Here is a 21,158-nt window from a genome sequence, read left to right as displayed (position 1 = left end):
TGGTTTTGACAAATGAGGGCAATGCAAAACAATGGCCTTTTGCGATGAAGGCTTCCTTATCCCATGTTGACTTTGTGATGATGTCAGTCACACTTTGGGTGATTTGGTCGGCCCGCCGAAAAGCGATCTATGAAAATGAGTTCCAACCACCTGTTTCAACACATTCGTTTGTCCAAAGCTTTGCAGGTGTGTTGAGGGCAATTGCGGACAAAGATAAGAAATAAGTTCAGCCAAGGATGAAAGAGTCTTGAAGGCTACCGTGGACATTGCCATCAATTGGTTTTGCCAACTGTAATGTTTACGGAGTTGTTGCGCGACATGGGGGTGGAGGAGCAGTTTTAGCATTTTGTAGAGTAACAATGGCTTATACCTCAGGTCAACATCAATTACTTTCAACCGTATTACTGAAGCTTTGGTGTGTAGAGAAACTCAAGCCTTGGCAGATGATCAAAATGCTCGGAAGATCCTCATCTCATCCGATAGTGCAAGTATCGTCAAGGATATTGAGGAAAAAGGCGGAGGACAACATGCAGTGGTAATCAAGGAGCTTATTGCCCGCAAGGGAGATTTTGAGGTTTGGCAAAATTATCTTTTTCTTTAGAGCTTGGTACGTAAGAATGTCTGGTTGACACAACATCATGATCTTGTAACAACCCCTACGGACATTGATCAAAAAGGTAAAGTTGTTCCCTCAAAACAAAAACACCTAACAAGCAAAAATGTTGCTTCATGAAAAATTAACTTTCTCGTTCCATACAACCATATATTTATGTAGAAGTTCTATCATCCTAATCGTCAAAACTGAAAGGTTCGGCAATGCGCGCCATCCGGGTCTACTTACTATGCCCAGCAATCGACATTATTTTCGTGGCATATCGGATCATCACGGCCTTAAATGCAATGTATACGTGCATCTCCCGTCTCCACATTCATTCATGTATACCGATTCCGTGACACCTCGAGCCAGTCACACGAACATGGCACTCGATGAAATCATTGAGAGAAGGTGCACCGTGCAGGCGGTCTTTGCGTTGCATAATTGAGTTGTCATTTCGGTGTATATGAGGGATAGCTAGCTAGTGTCGCCATTTTTTCAGCTCTGGTTTCACATGCATGCAATGCGGAGGTAATGGGGAACGTCGACAGTTCACACGCGGTTTCCACAATCCATCTGGAGCTTTACCCGGAATAGGAGCCTATCGTGGCCGTCCTACGGGAGCCATTGCTACACCCGAAACGAGAAGCAAATTATTCTCGATCGGTTGGCTGCTGGCTACAACTACTCGGCTCATTCCTTTGAGCACATACGCTTCTCTCTCTCTCTCTCTCTCTCTCTCTCTCTCTCTCTCTCTCTCTCTCTCTCTCTCTCTCTCTCTCTCTCTCTCTCTCTCTCTCTCTCTCTCTCTCTCTCTCTGTGTGTGTGTGTGTCTCTCTCTGCACGCGCGGACGCCATGGACAAACCTCCGGCGGGAGCAGCAGCCAACAAGGCTGGCAATCCTCCGGCGGCAGCAGCAGCCAACAAGGTTCGCAATCCTCCGGCGGCAGCAGCGGCCAACAACTTTGCCAATCCTCCGGTGGCTTCGGTATGTGGTTCACAAATCACAATCATTTCTCGCAATATATATCGACGCTGATACTTTCCTCCCTTGCTTGATTGTGCTCAGCTGTCTCTACGTGATCGGCAGTAAATTAAGTAGCAAATGATCTGACATATAGTGTGTAGGACTATAGGAGTAACCTGTGACAATCGCTTGATGGAAGTAATATAAGCCTTCAGATTCGAGCTAATTTCAGTTTTCTATCTACGTGTTCTTGTTTCTATTTGGACTGGCCAGATCTAATTAATATATTGGTTAGAGCTACACAGCGACTCTACGAGCTATATTTGATTAGCCCCTCGCTCTCTTTTGAAAATCTGCTGCTAGTAGTAGATCATAACCAAGGTGCTGTATATATAGTTTTCCATAGCTCGGTTGCAGCTAAAAAACCCTTGTTCAACAGCTGCAGGTGGTGGTGATAGCTCCTGCAGCGAATGTGGTCGTCAATCCTGCAGCGAATGTGGTCGTCAATCCTGCAGCGAATGTGGTCGTCAATCCACCAGCAGAGGCGGCGTCAGAGCGTGGAGCTGCGGTAATTAATGTGATTCCAACTTAATTCTGTCAAGATATATCGATGCTGCTACTTTTTCCTTCCTTGCTTAAATGTGCTTTGTGTTTCTCTAACTTGTTGCCAGTAAACTATATAATTAGCAAATGTTAGTTTTGTATACGCGTTCTTGTTTCAGTTTGGCAGATCTAGAATAATGGTTAGAGCTAAAAAGTACTGTACTGTTTTCCATAGAGTTTGCGTATAAATTTTTCTGTTAATTTTTCTGAAGAACAAGCGTGAAGATTGCAGCTTTAATTACTACTCGTGTTTGCATTCTGGTATCACTGCTGAACTGAACTGACTAGTTGAGCTGAATTGCTGCAGGAAGTTCTGTGGCTGATTGTTTCCCTCTTCATTTTGGTGATCGGCGTGGTTCTGCTGCTGAACTGGTGCCTCTAAAAGTAGAGAAACTATGTCACGTCTGGGGACGAAACGTACTGTAGACTGAGGAGTGCGCCACCCGACCGATGAGGACGACGGTAAATAAAGTGGCGCAGGCATGGGTTAAGTTAAAGCTATCGTGCGTCGCGTACTAGCGCGCGCGCGCGCGTGTGTGGAGCTTATAAGCTTTGTGCTGTAAAACTGAAACAATCTACTACGTCTGAAGAATAAAGTAAACTGAACTCTCCTCCTACTCCTACCTCTCGTCTATGTCTTCTTCTTCTTCTCTCCCAAGTCGGGCATAGTGAACCTCACGTCGGCAATCACGCCGGCAGTTGTCACCGACCGAGGGGCTGTGGCCGGGGTACACGGTGCTGATTCTCCGATTCTCGTGCGGTCGATTTCATTTCACCGGAAACACATGAAGGCCTTACTCTCATTCAAGCAACGCCAGCGCTGTGGAAGAGTATCGGCAGCAGATTTCAGTGCCCAACCCATGATATGACGAGCAATTCTTTGTATCCCAATTTATCCGTGGCCTGATACCTGAATTTGCGAGGTGCAGTGGAGTCACAGTGGAGTCTATTGGCACAAGTTCAGCAGGAGGTAACTGAAGATCTCAATCAGTGGGCTGGGCACCTCGTCCCTTCCATGGCCGTACTGAACATTTGGGACACAAACCAGAGGTACCCAAGCCTGTTCTCCGTCTTGGTACTGGTCAATTTTGGAAGGATAGGCAGCTCAGGCGTACCAATACACTTTATTTTCGCTGCGCGGAAAAGTAGGACCCAACCATCAAGGCTACTGTTGAATTACATGTAGTGCAAGGAGCAGTGATGGAAATGTTAAACATGATGCTAATGCATGATCTGCAGGGCCGTACCGGAGAAATGAGAGGCCCTGTGCAATGTTTGAAATTAGGCCCTAGGTATAACATATGTTAATTACAGAAACAAATTGTATATTTTCTCAAAAAGTATATCTCATCAAAAGTCAAATCTTAAAACTATGAATGACTTTATTCTAAGCATAAAGGTGTTGTCGCCACCGCTCTCCTCGGCCCTCTCCCTCCCGATCTCCTCCCACCGACCCTCTCCCTCCCGACCCGATCTAGGGCTTTGAGCCACCGTTGGAGCTCCGCGGGGCAAAGCTCAGGCGGGGTATGATGGCGGCGGCAACACATGATGATTTTGATTTGCTGGTGCTTCTCGAGTACCTAGCCTCGAGCTCCAGCATGAAAATCTTAGGTTTGATCCTAGTTAGTTATACATGGCAATGGCGGTGTTTTGCGTTGTATCCTTGTTGAAGGAATCACCTGGATTTGCTTGTACTTTATTTTCAAGGTGAAACCAAGGATCTAACCGTTGGTGGTTGGATCCGCTGACAACGACGTTTGAGCATCGCTACTTTCAACCCACACCACCACTACTTTTCCAAAATACCGGTGGCGTGGGCATATTTGGAACGCTAACACTAATAGGTTACTGATGGTGTGCCTTCATTTTCACACGCGACCAGTGTGTGGGGCCAAGTGTGAAGACCCGACATATGTTCTGAAGGAGCTTTGGAGATGGAGAAGGTTTTGAACACTATCCTTTGCAAGGTGTTGCAGAATATGTACTCTTTAATGCCTGCACCATGCACCAAAGAGGTGTTTAAATGCGCTCTTTTCAAGATGTCTTTTTTGAAAGCTCCTAGCCCAGATGGTTTGCCGGCCAAAAAATTCAGCATCATTGGGAAGTGCGTGGACCGGATGTCACTCGAACGGTTCTTAAAACTGTTGAGGGTAAGGACATCGTGGAGTCAGTAACAAGTACTTTTTGGTGTTAATTCTGAAGGTCCCTGGCCCCTCTAGTCTCTCTCAGTTTTGGCCTATTTGGTTGCACAACAGTCTGTACAAGATTGCCTCTAAGGTCTTGGGTAACTTGTTAAAGAAAGTACTCCATGAGATCAATTTTGAATAGCAATCAACTTTTGATAGAGCACCTTATTACAGATAATATCATATCGGCTTATGAATGCTTACATATGAAGAGGAACAAAGCCCAAAAACGCGTCATGCGCTCTGAAACTTGACATGAAGAGGAAGGCTTATGACCGGGTTGAATGGACTTATCTTGAAGCAATTATGATCAAGTTGGGCTTTTCTCTGCAGTGGACCTCAGTGTTATGGACATAGTGAGCTCTGTTTCTTTTCCTGTTATGTTCAGTGGGAAGAAGTTGGATGAATTTAAATCCACTACAGCTATCTGACAGGGAAATCCTCTTTCACATTCCCTCTTTTTGCTGGCAGCAGAGGGACTTTTGTGCCTCCAGAAATATTTTAACCAGTCATCACACTTAAGATGAATTAAAGTGGCTCAGTCGGTACCTCCGGCCGGTTACTGTTTGCGTTTATTGCCTGCTATTATTTTTGAAAGCAAGAAGGGGTTGAAGAAGCATCAAACACTTTGGAGACTTTGTTTTACTCGAACGGCAGGTGATCTGCCTTTTCATTTAAGATTAGGAATATACATAAGGGTGAGCAGTCGTCCAGGAGTCGCTGCCTGTACAAAAAAAAAAGGAAATTACAGCGCTACTCTCAGGAAATCTAGGTCAGCTTTGATCAGAGAGATCACACCATCCACCGAGGTAGACTTAGCGTTGAAGACCCTCCTGTTCCTCTACACTTTGGAGACTTATTGCAAGGCTTGAGAACAAAAAATCACTTTAAAGAAGTCTTTGGTTTTCTTTAGCAAAGGGTACCCTCATAGTGTGAGGGATGAGGTAAAATCAGGCATAACATGCAAAATGAATCCGTAAGTAACAAATATCAGGGTTTGTCTACTGATGTTGGAAGATGCGACTTCCAAGTATTTGAAAGATAGAATTTGGAACAAAATTCAGGGCTAGCTTGAGAAACTCGTCTCTGTGGGAGGGAACAACGTCTTGATCAAGTTTGTTGTGCAGGCTATCCCATTGTATTCTATGGGGTGATTTAAATTACCTCGAGGTCTTTATGAACACATGAATACAATGATTAGAATGTTTTGGTGGGGCTGTAAAGCTGGTGAACGAAAAGTGGCATGGGTTTCATGGGATGTCATGATTCAACCTAAATCAATGGGAGGTTTGGGGTACAGAGAATTGGAATTATTTAACTTAGCTCTGCTCACGACGCAGACGTGGAGGTTCCTACAGACCTGAATTCTTTAAGTGTCAGAATTCTCAAATTTGTATACTTCCCGGAGTCTTCGATTTTGGAAGCCAATCTTGGTTCACATCCTTCACAAATATGAAGATTTATTGTTGAAGGAAGGGATGTCCTTACCTAGGGCTTAATCGGGAAAATTGGAAATGGTGTGACGGCGAAGATATGGGGTCATAATTGGCCGCCTCGAGAGGGAGCAGTGAGATCGATTACTACTCCAAATCATGCTAATGACTCTATGGTTAGTGAACTTATTGACGAAACTTTGACCTATTGGAGGGAGGAGTTGGTGCGCAACACATTCTTACCTATGGATGCCTCGGTCATCCTAGGAATCCCTTTGTGCACCCGTAATATATCTGAATTTTGGTCTTGGGCTCATGATAAAAGAGGTATTTTCAATGTCCGTTCAACCTACCAGATGATTGTTCAGACCAAGTATAATCGAGAAGGGTGGTTATTTCATAAATCTGGGTCATCGACAACTGCAGCTGAAGGGGGAGATTTGGTGTAAGCTTTGGAGTACTCTTATCCCGTCGAATATAAAGGTATTTTTATGGAGAATATCTTTGCACTTGATGTCAACTTTCGACACACCTAACAATCACAATATGGCTCCCTCCCCTTCCCGCTCTTCGTGCGGAAGAGAAGGCTTCTGGCGTCATGCTCTTCTAGACTGTTCCATGTCTAGAAGTGTATGGGCATTGGCAAATCCAGAAGTGGTCGAACATATGATTTTGATAAATGAGGGCAATGCAAATGAGTTGCTTTTTATGATAAAGGGTTCCTTATCGCATGCTGACTTTGTGATGATGGCAGTAACACTTTGGGCGATTTGGTCGGCCTGCTGAAAAGCCATCTATGAAAATGAGTCCCAACCGCCTGTTTCAACTCATCCGTTTGTCCAAAACTCTGCATGCGTGTTGCGGACAAAGATAAGAAAGAAGTTCAGCCAAGGAAGAAATAGTCTGGAAGGTTAACATGGACACTGCCGCCGATTGGTTTTGCCAAGTGTAATGTCGACGGAGCTGTTGCGCAACATGGGGGTGGACGTGCAGTTGCAGCAGTTTGTAGAGATCACAATGGCTTATGCCTCAGGTTATCATCAATTACTCTCCACCGTATTACTGATATCCCAAGCTTGGAAGCTTTGGCGTGCAGAGAAACTAAACAGATGATCAAAATGTTCTGAATATAGTGCAACTATTATCAAGGATATTGAGGAAAAAGGTGGAGGACAACATGCAGCGGTAATCAAGGTGCTTATTGCCCGCAAGGGAGATTTTGAGGTTTGGCAAAATTATCTTTCTCTTTAGAGTTTTGTAGGAATATCTGGTTGACACAGCGTCATGATCTTGTAACAACCCTACGAACATTGATTTATAAAGTAAAGTTGTCCCCTCAAAACAAAAAAATATAACAAGCAAAAATGTTGCTTCATGAAAATCAACTTTCTCGTTCCATACAATCATATATTTATGTAGAGTTATATCATTCAATCGTGAAAACTGAAAGGTTCGGCGATGCGCATCATCCTGATCTACTGACTATATGCCCAGCAATCGACATTATTTTCATGGCATGTCGGATCCTCACGGCCTTAAATGCAATGTATACCGATTCCGTGACACCTCGAGCCAGTCACACGAACTTGGCGCTCGATGAAATCATGGAGAGAAGGTGCACCGTGCAGGCGGTCCTTGCACTGCATAATTGAGTTGCCACTTCGGTGTATATGAGGGATAGCTAGTCTTGTCATTTTTTTCAGCTCTGGTTTCACATGCATGCGATGCGGTGGTACACACGCGGTTTCCACAGTCCATCTGGAACTTTCCCCGGAAGAGGAGCCTATCGTGGCCGTCCTACCGGAGCCATTGCTACACCCGAAACGAGAAACAAATTATTCTCGATCGGTTGGCTGCTGGCTACAAGCCTACAACTACTCGGCTCATTCCGTCGAGCCTTCTCTCTCTCTCTCTCTCTCTCTCTCTCTCTCTCTCTCTCTCTCTCTCTCTCTCTCTCTCTCTCTCTCTCTCTCTCTCTCTCTCTCTCTCTCTCTCTCTCTCTCTCTCTCTCTCTCTCTCTCTGCACGGTGCACGCGCGGACGCCATGGACAAAGCTCCGGCGGCAGCAGCAGCCAACAACGTCGCCAATCCTCCGGTGGCAGCAGCAGCCAACAACGTAGCCCATCCTCCGGCGGCTGTGGTATGTGGTTCACAAAACACAATCGTTTATGCCAATATATATCGACGCTGATACTTCTCCTTCCTTGCTTGATTATGCTCAGTTTTCTCTACGTGATCGGCAGTAAATTAAGTAGCAAACGATCTGACATGTAGCATGTAGATAGGAGTACCCTGTGACGATCGCTTGTTGGAATTAATATAAGCGTTCAGATTCGAGCTAATTTCAGTTTTCTATCTACGTGTTCTTGTTTCACAGCTGCAGGTGGTGGTGATAGCTCCTGCAGCGAATGTGGTCGTCAATGCACCAGCGAATGTGGTCGTCAATCCATCAGCAGAGGCGGCGTCAGCGTGTGGAGCTGCGGTAATGTGATTCCAACTTATTTCTGTCATACATCGATGCTGCTACCTTTTCCTTCCTTGCTTAAATGTGCTTTGTGTTTCTCTACGTTGTTGCCACTTGCCAGTAAACTAATTAGCAGATGTCAGCTTTGTATACGCGTTCTTGTTTCAGTGTCGCAGATCTAGAATACTGGTTAGAGCTACGCATCGACATAATAGATAGGAATGATGATCTTCTCAAGTACTGCTTCCCATCAGTTTCTAAAAAGAAGTACTGTGCTGTTTTCCACAGAATTCGCAGATAAAAAAAAGAGAGAAGTGCATTTTTTAACCCTGAACTCTTGCCCTAGTCTAATTTACAACCCCGAACTTCAATACCATCTAAATTACAACCCTCAACTCTCAAAATCGGTCAGGATTCAACCCTTCCCTCCTTGTTGACTGGTTTTGACCAGGGGCAACCAGTTTTGACCAGTCAACGGGTCCAATCAGCATGCCACATCAGAAAAAAATTCAAAATTTCAAGAAAATATAATTAAAAATATGTAAGATCGAGAAAAAATCCGAAATAAAATTTCCCGGGAAAAAAGTTTGCGAAAAAAATTCGAGAACTTTTTCCTGTATTTTTCGGGAAAAAATAAAAATAATAACTTTTTTTTGGAAATTACTTTTTCTAGAAATTTTAACTTTTTTATTTTACATTTTTAAATATTATTCTTGGTAATTTGAAAATTTTCCCCGGAGTTTTTTTATTTTAAGTATTTTTTGGTTTTTCATGGAAATATTGATAGTTTTGTTTTTCGGAAATTCGTTTTTCTATTTTTCCCTGATTTTTCCTGGAAATTTGAATTTTTTTTATTTCTTTTCCTGGATTTTTTCGATTTTACAGATTTAAATTTTTTTTGCTGACGTGGCATGCTGACTGGACCTGTTGACGGGTCAAAACCGATCAACAGAGAGGAGAGGGTTGAATCCTAGCCGGTTTTGAGAGTTGGGGGTTGTAATTTAGACGGCATTGAAGTTTGGGGTTGTAAATTAGACCAAGACAAGAGTTCAGGGTTGAAATATGCACTTCTCTCTAAAAAAAACTTGTTAGTTTCCGTGACGAGCGAGGGTGAAGATTGCTGCTTTAATTACTACCCCCGGTGACTTGTTAATTCAGCAGTATTGCTTGCATGCTGGTACCACTGCTGAACTGAACTGACCCGTTGAACTGACTGCTGCAGGCTTCTGCAGCGAATGCCAATGCCTGGAAGAAGAAGAAGAAGGACAAGTGTTGCATGATATTTCTGGTCGTTGGGCAGACCTTCCTGGCTCTGCTGCTGGTAGCTCATGCAGCGTACAATGCGGCCAATTCTCCGGCGCCGGGAGCAGCGGTAATGTGCTTCACAGTCATTTCTGTCAAAACATGTATCGATGTTGCAACATTTTCCTTGGATCATAAAACCAAGGTGTTTATTTGAAACTGCATAGCTTGTGGGGGGCGTGATCTTCTCAAGTATAGTACTGCATTCCATCATTTTCTAAGAAAAGGCACTATTTTCCATGGAGGTTGCAGATTAAGATCCTATCCTTGTTAATTTTCCTGACGAACGAGCGATGTTCGCAGATTTACTATCCCCGATGACTTGAGTTTGATTGAACATGTGCTTGCATGCTGGTAATGTTATCGCTGCTGAACTGAACTGAACTGACCCGTTGAGCTCAACTGCTGCAGGATGTTGCGCTGCTGACAATTTGGCTCATCTGTCTGGCGTTGAGCGTTGTTATGCTCGTGCTGCTGTGCATCGAAAAGTAGAGAATCTATGTCACGTCTGGAGTAGATTGCAGGAGTGCGCGCGCCACCCGATCGATGAGTACGACGGTAAATAAGGTGGCGCAAGTGTGTGTTAAGTTATCGTGTGTGGCCTGCGTGCCACCTGTGTGGAACTTATATATAAGGCCCCGTTTGATAGCTCAGTTTTTTTAAAGTACTCTAAGAATATTGCAGTTTTTAAGATTACCACAGTTTTAGTTATCATGAGGTGTTTGGCTGCCACTAAAAACTATGTTTTTAATATTGAATTATTTGCAAAACCGTGGTATTATCTCTGTATAAAAAAAAAGAACCCAGGACCTCTTTTTTTAAAATAGAGCTCGTGAAAGAAAGGCGTCATCCTTATCTTCTTCCTTGCTCCAAGCCGCTGCTGCCCCCTCCTTCGTTCTCCCGTTGCTTTCGCTCGGCGAGCTTGTTTTGCCGGATGTCGTTCAGTGTGGTCCCTAGCCGGAAGCGGTGCAGACCTTTGTCTTTGCTGCGCTAGCTGCTGCGGTGCCCTGTATGTTGGCTAGCTGCTGCGGTGCCCTGCTAGCCTAGAGGAAATAGGCAAGCAAATCCTGCTGGACTCGAGCTTGCTACTCAGACGTATGGATGCAAAGCTGATTTGCTGCTCTTCTTGCTTATGCGATTTTTGTCTACCCGTGCTGGCCACAACACACGAGTGTCCATACCCAACTATATAATCCACTCTAATGAAGCAAAGTATGGAGTGATTGCAACTAGCTAGGAACATGCGTGTTTGTAGCTGCTATCAACTGCCTAACTAATTTACATTGTTGCATAAAGCACCAGCCAAACAGGTCACAGTATTCCCAATACGGCAAAATATTTTGATATATCAAAACTGTGGTATCTTGCACCTACGGACTAAAATACTGTGGTTTTCAATACTTCAGTTTTTGCAATACCTTGCTATCAAACACAGCCTAAGCTGTGTGTTGTACTACAGTCAAGTCCGAAGATGAAAGTAAACTGAACTCTCGCAAGTCAGGCATAGTGAACCTCAGGTACGACGGCAATCACACCGGCAGTTGGTATCACCGAGGCTGATTCCCGATTCTCGTGACCTTGAGCTGTAAATTCTCGTGCCACCTGTATATTTTCTCTTTGGTTTTTTACTTGGTTTTCAACAATAAATATGGCTGCTGCTTTTTAGAAGCTGGATAATTAAAACCTATTTAAAAATAAATAATATATTTTAGAAAAAAGTTCAGCCTGTGTTTTATAAAAAAGTTCAGTCTATATAAAAATAATTAATCATATATTAAAAAATGTTTTTGTATCAATAAATATTAATCGTATAACTAAAAAAAGTTCACCATTTATTAAAAAAAATCAATGTGTATGATAAATGTGCAGTTTGTATATGAACACTGTTCGCATATACTAAAAAAATCAGCCTGTATTCGAAAAAAAATGTTCACCATACACTGCAAAGAACCAAAAGAAGAAGAAAAACCAATCTAAAAAGGAGAAAAAGAAAAAAAACGAAAAAAATAAAAATTGAAGAAAAAGCCAAAATAGAAAACCCGCACATAAAAAACAAATGAAAAACCACTTCCAAGTCACAAACCTGAAAAAAGAAACAGAGAATTTGCGTGCTCGCTGCTGAATGACTTAGCCCATCCCGTCTCTGCTTCAGCGAAGCCGCGCCTATATAACGCACACGGACGTCATATAGGACTGGCAGTGTTACACCATGTCAAATGTGACTTTCGACCTTTGCAACCGACCCTTGTATGTGATACAACTATACATTTGATTATGAAAGCGTATTACCACATCATTATATATTTGATTAGATGCAATTTTGTTTATCCAAAGGGCCAAAATATTAAATTTATTATTTTATTTATTTTATTTCGATTATACATGCTTTGGTGCATGAGTTGCATGGTCCTTGTGTAAAGGCCGATATTTATCTATCGCTCGGAAGGTCAACCTAGCAGGTGTGGAGTTTTAACATCATCACTGGTTTGATTGGAGACCGAGACAATTCGAATAAACATTGTTATTCAGATTGGAGTTTTGCTTGGGTGCTACACATATTGAGGCTTCCAGTGATTCATTTATAGTAGTGCAACAAATATACCGTGCTTGTCAATGTTTTGCCGAATCACTTATTGATCATCTTCACATGTGTCTAGAATTATTCTACTTTTAAATGTGAATGGATAAGCATATAATAATGGCATTGATATTACAATTATAGAAAAAATAAAGTGAAATAATAACTAAAACAAATGAATATAATGAATTTTATGAGGAATATTGAAGTAATTGCATTTTATTGCCTCTTAAGAAGAATAAAATGAAATAAAAATTTGAGAATTTGCACACAACTTTGCACTAAAATTGTACTTTTTTGTTCTGAGCAAAGAATAATCTTATAATCGTGGAATTTCACACATATTGCATAGTATTTTGTGAATACATTCATACTCACCCAACATCCAAAAATACTCAAGAAAGGAAATTATTTTGAAAACCGACTAATAGAGAAAAGAAAAAACACATAAAAACAGAAAAACAAAGAAATTACAAAGGTAGAGAGGGAAGGACTGGGTCGTACATGTAATGGATCTCAGCCCATTAAGCAATTGACTGACCCAAATTAGAGGTCAGTCGGTTATTACCATTACAAAACAAGACACACAACACATAGAAAAAACACACAGAATAATCTTAGAGGAAAATCAATCGTCAAGAAATTGACTGACCCAAATTTATAAATCAGCTGACCGACATATAGCTAAAGTGACCGAGTACACCATGTTACAAAATGGTAATTGTTTGGCTGGACACATCTGGAATCAGGAAAAAATCGACTGACACCAAAAACAATTTCAGGTGATCGAGATATAGACGGCCCCTAAAATCATCGCTGGAAAGTGCACTTAGAAATGTTAAGCATTATGCCGGGAATGCAGAAAAATAACTGAAAAAGCACACAGAGTAAATGTTCGTGGCTTCAGTTTTTGGAAGTACACATTGATCTTACATGCACGGCCCCATTGGGTAAGAACTAATTAAGAAACAACTATAGCAATATACACTATGGTCTATATGTTCTACGGACGGATTAAACTTTCTTTGGAGAGTACTGGGATAACCTCCATGCCATCTAAGCGTTGTCCAATCGGGCAAATGGTGGTGAATGTCCTTGTCCATGGGTAGTAATATCCCAACTCTTTGCCTGTGTTGAGAAATATCCAGTCACCTTGGGGATCAAGAGCCAATGGTGTAGTCTTGTCCGACGAGTACTCGTCCCCGAGCTCGATCCGATGACCCAACAACCAATCCACTCCTTCCTCCAAGATCCATATGTCCACAGCGTTGGCTCTGTCGTTGGAGCAAACAACACAAATGCTGCCTAGGAACTCAACGATGGACGCAACGCGCTCATAGTCGCATCGAAGTCCCTGCAACACCTCGAACTCTTTGGTGCTAACGTCCAACACCAACACCTCGCATCGTCCTCTTGAAGGTTCTGTGCAAAGATCAGGATCCACCATCCAGTAGAGTTTACCTCGAGCGTATGCCGGTTGCATGTTGGCGACCGGCCTCGGGGGAGTGCTAATCGGAGTCCAGTAACACGAGGTATCAATGAGCTGGACAAAGCAGTCGAGCTGGTAGCCAACACTTGGATTGCAGATGAAATCCCATGAAGTGCCCTTCCAGTCGATGCAGCTGCCGACGACTAGACCGTGCACAGGTTTCGAGGAGCATGACACTCTGCGATTAGAAGATGGCTGTTGGTGCTTGTCCATTGGCTGCAGAGGAAAGAAGACGCCAAGGTAGGGTTCTAGGAGCATCACTTTCAGTAATTTCTGGTTTGCGTCGTCGAGTAGTGTGTGTTGTTGCATGAATCTGTCGCTCTTGACCACTGCGTGCCAGTCTTTGCACACATGGCTCAGTGAAGCGAGGGAACGAGCCGACAGCCACTTGAGCACATCCGACCAAGCCTTTCTCCACGGCGACGAGAAGATCATCTCCTTGTTCGTGCGGCCTACCGACATCAGGCTCTCCTCAACAGGCCCATGGTATGTGTTGGATTATGGATGGGTTTAGACCAATATAAAACACTAATCCCTGATTAATCTTGAGGCCCATGTATGAGATGGCAGGTGATGGGAAGTTTAGTCTCACCTTACTAGTTGAGGAGAGTTGAGACCTCTTTATAAGGGTTGCTCTACCACTTGCCATTGGGAGCTTGGAAAGAGGAGTGGTACATGCGCGCTCCTCCTCCGCTGCCCGCCTCGCCTCGGGTAATCAAGGATTAATTAACAAGTCGCTAACATATTTTATGTTCTGTACGTGCGCTATGAGATGCATACCTTTTATGCCATGCTTACTGTTTACTCGTGGATAAGTCTAATCAGAAAGGTGCTAATATTTCCAACAATCCAAAAACCTTATTTTAGACACTTTTCTATTCAAGGCTTTGTTGCTACTCTGAAATCGGAAAAGTTTACCGGGACGCATTTTAAGCGTTGGCAGACTAGGACCACCTTGTGGCTCACAGCGATGAATGTGTTCTGGGTTGGTGGTGTGTCCCTCACAGAAACGATTGCTCCTGAACAGGAGAAGGCGTTTAGGGAGGCAACCATAATCTTTCTGGGAGCAGTTCTGAGTGTGATTGGAGACAAGTTGGTTGACGCCTATATTCATATGGGCATTGCCAAAAACTTGTGGGATGCGCTCGAAGTCAAATTTGGCGCAACTGATGCTGGCAGTGAGCTGTATGCCATGGAGCAGTTCCATGATTACAGGATGGTTGATAACCGCTCTGTATTGGATCAGGCTCATGAGATACAGTGCATTGCTAAGGAGCTGGAGCTCCTGAAGTGTGAGTTACCGGACAAGTTTGTCGCGGGTTGCATTATTGCAAAACTCCCTCCTAGTTGGAGGAACTTTGCTACTTCTCTCAAACACTTGAGACGTGAAATCTCTGTTAAGGATGTCATTGGTCATCTCAGTGTTGAGCAGAACTCGAGAGCAAAGGACTCACACGTGAAAGGGGCAGAGGGTTCTTCTAGCGCCAATGTGGTGCAGAAGAACTCCCACAAGTTCAAGGAAAAGAACTCCGTCCAGCAGAATACTATCTTTAAGAAGAAGGGTAAGAAGAAAGACAAAAAGAGAGATGGCTGCTTTACTTGTGGTTCAGATGAACATTGGGCAAAGAAGTGCCCAAACAAGTATAAGAAGCCAGCACAGGACTCCAAGTCTGTGAATGTCACTCTGAGCAACAATGATGCGGCATCTGGGTATGGTAATCTGTTTACCATACTTTCAGTTTGTCAGTCCACCGATTGGTGGATTGACACTGGGGCCAATATTCATGTGTGTGCTGATGTGTCTTTGTTTTCTTCCTACCAGGTCGCACGAGATTGTTCCGTCCTGATGGGGAATGGCTCGCATGCTTCTGTTCATGGTGTTGGCACGGTAGATCTGAAGTTTACTTCGGGAAAGATCGTGCAACTGAAGAACGTGCAGCATGTCCCCGCCATAAGGAAGAATCTCGTTAGTGGCTCCCTTCTATGTAAAGAAGGGTTTAAGTTAGTATTTGAGTCTAACAAAGTAGTCGTATCTCGGTATGGACTATTTTTTGAAAAAGGATATGATTGTGGTGGTTTGTTCCACCTTTCTCTGGAGGATTTCTGTAATAAAGTCGTGAACCAAATTCATTCTAATGTGAACGAATCCGAGGTTTGGCATTCACGTCTTTGTCACATAAATTTCGGTTGTATGACGCGGCTAGCTAAGATGGATTTAATTCCGAGTTTCACTTTAGCCAAAGGCTCTAAGTTCCATGCGTGTGTGCAAGCTAAGCAACCTCGTAAGCCTCACAGGCTTGTGAAGGAGAGACACCTGGCACCTCTAGAGCTCATACATTCAGATCTCTGTGAGATGAATGGTGTGTTGACTAAAGGTGGAAAGAAATACTTCATGACTCTGATTGATGATTTCACTAGATTCTGCTATGTGTATTTGTTAAATACTAACGATGAGGCTCTACACTACTTTAAAGTCTATAAGGCTGAAGTTGAGAACCAACTTGAGAAGAAAATAAAACGAGTCCGGTCTGATCGTGGTGGAGAGTACTTTTCTAATGAGTTTGATTTATTCGGTGCGGAACATGGTATTATTCATGAGAGGACGCCTCCCTACTCACCCCAGTCAAACGGGGTTGCCGAACGGAAAAACCGTACTCTAACTGATTTGGTTAATGCCATGTTAGATACATCGGGTTTATCCAAGGCATGGTGGGGGGAGGCTGTATTGACATCTTGTCATGTCCTGAATAAAGTTCCCACAAAGGATAATGAGACTACTCCCTATGAGCAATGGAAAAAGAAAAGAACTACACTCTCTTACTTGCGCACTTGGGGCTGTTTGGCGAAAGTCAACATGCCGATAATCAAAAAGCGCAAGTTGAGACCAAAGACCGTGGACTGTGTTTTTCTTGACTATGCCAAGCATAGTGTTGGCTATAGATTTCTAGTGGTGAAATCTGAGGTACCTGACCAGAAGGTCGGTATAATTATACAGTCTAGGGATGCTACATTCTTTGAGGATATTTTCCCCATGAGAGATATGCAAAGCAATTCTAGACTGGAATCTGATGAGACTCCTGAACCTGCTATTCCAATGGAATATTATGAACATAAAAGTGATAAGAGTTCCACGGAGGATGATGAGGAAGCTCCTGTTAGGAGCAAGAGACAGAGGACTACAAAGTCCTTTGGTGATGATTTCCTCATGTACCTCATGGATGATGATACTCCCAGCTCCATTTCAGAAGCTTATGCATCACCGGATGCTGACTACTGGAAGGATGCGGTCCATAGTGAGATGGACTCCATCTTGGCTAACGGGACATGGGAGATCACTGATCGTCCTTATGGTTGTCGGCCATTAGGATGTAAGTGGGTGTTCAAAAGGAAGCTTAGGCCCGATGGTACTGTTGAGAAGTACAAGGCTAGGCTTGTGGCCAAGGGTTATACCCAGAAAGAAGAAGAGGATTTCTTTGACACTTATTCACCTGTGGCTAGACTGACAACCATTTGAGTGTTACTCGCTTTGGTTGCCTCGCATGGTCTTCTTGTTCATCCGATGGACATTAAGACGGCTTTCCTTAACGGAGAGCTAGACGAGGAAATTTACATGCAACAGCCGGATGGCTTTGTAGTAAATGATCAGGAAGGAAAGGTGTGTAAGCTAGTGAAATCTTTGTATGGCCTGAAACAAGCGCCTAAGCAATGGCATGAGAAGTTCAACACTACTCTGACATCTGTTGGCTTTGTTGTGAACGAAGCTGACAAATGTGTATACTATCGCTATGGTGGGGGCGAAGGAGTTATACTGTGTCTGTATGTCGATGACATACTGATATTTGGGATCCACCTCAAGGTCATTGAGGAGGTCAAGTCCTTTCTATCTCACAACTTTGAGATGAAGGTCCTGGATGTGGCTGATGTTATCCTGAACATCAAGCTACTGAGAAATTCTGATGGTGGAATTACACTTTTGCAATCCCACTATGTTGAGAAGATTTTGAGCCGTTTTGGATATTCGGACTGCAAACCTTCTGCAACACCATATGATCCTAGCATGCGGATTCGAAAGTTCGGAGGCACGGCTGTAGATCAATTGAGATATTCTCAAGTGGTTGGTTCACTGATGTACCTAGCATGTGCTACTCGTCCTGACATCTCATTTGCTGTGTGCAAACTGAGCCGGTTTGTTTCCAATCCGGAGATGTGCGTTGGCATGCTGTTGAGCGAGTGATGCGCTATTTGCAAGGTACTGCGAACTATGAAATTCACTATTCTGGGTACCCGACGGTACTTGAGGGGGTATAGTGATTCGAATTGGATATCTGATGCTGATGAGATGAAAGCCACAAGTGGACATGTCTTCACACTTGGTGGTGGTGCTGTTTCCTGGAAGTCTTGCAAGCAGACGATTTTAACAAGATCGACTATGGAAGCAGAACTCACGGCATTAGACACATCATGCGTCGAAGTAGAATGGCTTCGAGAGCTTTTGATGGATTTGCCGGTGGTTGATATGAAGGAAATATGCCCTAGAGGCAATAATAAAGTTATTATTTATTTCCTTATATCATGATAAATGTTTATTATTCATGCTAGAATTGTATTAACCGAAAACATAATACATGTGTGAATACATAGACAAACAGAGTGTCACTAGTATGCCTCTACTTGACTAGCTCGTTGATCAAAGATGGTTATGTTTCCTAACCATAGACATGAGTTGTCATTTGATTAACGGGATTACATCATTAGGAGAATGATGTGATTGACATGACCCATTCCATTAGCTTAGCACCCGATCTTTTAGTATGTTGCTATTGCTTTCTTCATGACTTATACATGTTCCTATGACTATGAGATTATGCAACTCCCGTTTGCCGGAGAAACACTTTGTGTGCTACCAAACGTCACAACGTAACTGGGTGATTATAAAGGAGCTCTACAGGTGTCTCCAAAGGTAAATGTTGGGTTGGCGTATTTCGAGATTAGGATTTGTCACCTCGATTGTCGGAGAGGTATCTCTAGGCCCTCTCGGTAATGCACATCACATAAGCCTTGCAAGCATTGCAACTAATGAGTTAGTTGCGAGATGATGTATTACGGAATGAGTAAAGAGACTTGCCGGTAACGAGATTGAACTAGGTATTGAGATACCGACGATCGAATCTCGGGCAAGTAACATACCGATGACAAAGGGAACAAAGTATGTTGTTATGCGGTCTGACCGATAAAAATCTTCGTAGAATATGTGGGAGCCAATATGAACATCCAGGTTCCGCTATTGGTTATTGACCGGAGACGTGTCTCGGTCATGTCTACATTGTTCTCGAACCCGTAGGGTCCGCACGCTTAAGGTTTTGATGACAGTTATATTATGAGTTTATGAGTTTTGATGTACCGAAGGAGTTCGGAGTCCCGGATAAGATCGGGGACATGACGAGGAGTCTCGAAATGGTCGAGACGTAAAGATCGATATATTGGACGACTATATTCGGACATCAGAAAGGTTTCGAGTGATTCGGGTATTTTCGGAGGTACCGGGGAGTTACGGGAATACGAGGAAGAAGCAATGGGCCTTAATGGGCCTTAGTGGAAAGGACCAGGAGGTGGCGCGCGCCCCTCCCAAGCCCAGTCCGAATTGGACAAGGGGTTTGGGACGTGGCCCCTCTCTCCCTTCCTTCCCCTCTTCCCCCCTTTCCCCCCTTCTCCTAGTTGGACTAGGAAAGGTGGAAACCTACTCCAACTAGGAGTAGGAATCCTACTCCTCCTTGGCACGCCCACAAGGGCCAGCCGGCCTCCCCCTTGCTCATTTATATACGGGGGCAGGGGGCACCCTATAGACACAAGTTGATCCACGTGATCATATTCTTAGCCGTGTGCGGTGCCCCCTTCCACCATAATCCTTGATAATATTGTAGCGGTGCTTAGGCGAAGCCCTGCGACAGTAGTACATCAAGATCGTCACCACGCCGTCGTGCTGGCGGAACTCTTCCCCGACACTTTGCTGGATCGGAGTCCGGGGATCGTTATCGAGCTGAACGTGTGCTAGAACTCGGAGGTGTCGTAGTTTCAGTGCTTGATCGGTCGGGCCGTGAAGACGTACGACTACATCAACCGCGTTGTGCTAATGCTTCCGCTGTCGGTCTACAAGGGTACGTAGATCACACTCTCCCCTCTCGTTGCTATGCATCACCATGATCTTGCGTGTGCGTAGGAAATTTTTTGAAATTACTATGTTCCCCAACAGTGGCATCCGAGCCTAGGTTTTATGTGTTGATGTTATTTGCACGAGTAGAACACAAGTGAGTTGTGGGCGATATAAGTCATACTGCTTACCAGCATGTCATACTTTCGTTCGGCGGTATTGTTGGACGAAGCGGCCCGGACCGACATTACGCGTACGCTTACGCAAGACCGGTTCTCCCGACGTGCTTTGCACAAAGGTGGCTAGCGGGTGACAGTTTCTCCAACTTTAGTTGAACCGAGTGTGGCTACGCTCGGTCCTTGCGAAGGTTAAAACAGCACCAACTTGACAAACTATCGTTGTGGTTTTGATGCGTAGGTAAGATTGGTTCTTGCTTAAGCCCGTAGCAGCCACGTAAAACTTGCAACAACAAAGTAGAGGACATCTAACTTGTTTTTGCAGGGCATGTTGTGATGTGATATGGTCAAGACATGATGCTAAATTTTATTGTATGAGATGATCATGTTTTGTAACCAAGTTATCGGCAACTGGCAGGAGCCATATGGTTGTCGCTTTATTGTATGCAATGCAATTGCGCTGTAATGCTTTACTTTATCACTAAGCGGTAGCGATAGTCATGGAAGCATAAGATTGGCGAGACGACAACGATGCTACGATGGTGATCAAGGTGTCGCGCCGGTGACGATGGTGATCATGACGGTGTTTCGAAGATGGAGATCACAAGCACAGGATGATGATGGCCATATCATATCACTTATATTGATTGCATGTGATGTTTATCTTTTATGCATCTTATCTTGCTTTGTTTGACGGTAGCATTTTAAGATGATCTCTCACTAATTATCAAGAAGTGTTCTCCCTGAGTATGCACCGTTGCGAAAGTTCTTCGTGCTGAGACACCACGTGATGATCGGGTGTGATAGGCTCTACGTTCAAATACAACGGGTGCAAAACAGTTGCACACGCGGAATACTCAGGTTATACTTGACGAGCCAAGCATATACAGATATGGCCTCAGAACATGGAGACCGAAAGGTCGAGTGTGAATCATATAGTAGATATGATCAACATAGTGATGTTCACCAATGAAACTACTCCATCTCACGTGATGATCGGACATGGTTTAGTTGATTTGGATCACGTGATCACTTAGAGGATTAGAGGGATGTCTATCTAAGTGGGAGTTCTTAAGTAATATGATTAATTGAACTTAAATTTATCATGAACTTAGTCCTGGTAGTATTTTGCAAATCATGTTGTAGATCAATAGCTCGCGTTGTTGCTTCCCTGTGTTTATTTTGATATGTTCCTAGAGAAAATTGTGTTGAAATAT

At 43.6% G+C, this 21,158-nt stretch overlaps 2 protein-coding genes across 2 annotated transcripts; both read left to right on the top strand.

Annotated features, from left to right (window-relative positions):
* The first annotated feature begins 1,311 nt into the window (after positions 1-1,311).
* On the top strand, positions 1,312-2,780 carry LOC123083099 (coiled-coil domain-containing protein 8). The gene is made up of 3 exons (XM_044505234.1): positions 1,312-1,583; positions 2,002-2,130; positions 2,473-2,780. Exons 1-3 carry the CDS (start codon positions 1,452-1,454, stop codon positions 2,545-2,547), a joined length of 336 nt encoding a protein of 111 aa, XP_044361169.1. The 5' UTR covers positions 1,312-1,451; the 3' UTR covers positions 2,548-2,780.
* A 4,910-nt stretch (positions 2,781-7,690) lies between these two features.
* On the top strand, positions 7,691-10,261 carry LOC123083098 (uncharacterized). The gene is made up of 4 exons (XM_044505233.1): positions 7,691-7,924; positions 8,162-8,266; positions 9,471-9,620; positions 9,962-10,261. The coding sequence occupies exons 1-4, from the start codon at positions 7,829-7,831 to the stop codon at positions 10,040-10,042; spliced, it is 432 nt and encodes a 143-aa protein (XP_044361168.1). The 5' UTR covers positions 7,691-7,828; the 3' UTR covers positions 10,043-10,261.
* The last annotated feature ends 10,897 nt before the right edge of the window (positions 10,262-21,158 follow it).

The sequence above is a fragment of the Triticum aestivum genome, chromosome 4A, assembly GCF_018294505.1.
Source record: "Triticum aestivum cultivar Chinese Spring chromosome 4A, IWGSC CS RefSeq v2.1, whole genome shotgun sequence".
Taxonomy (NCBI): Eukaryota; Viridiplantae; Streptophyta; class Magnoliopsida; order Poales; family Poaceae; genus Triticum; species Triticum aestivum.
Note: the sequence above shows the minus strand (reverse complement) of the source record. Positions and strands in the feature narration are given on the sequence as shown.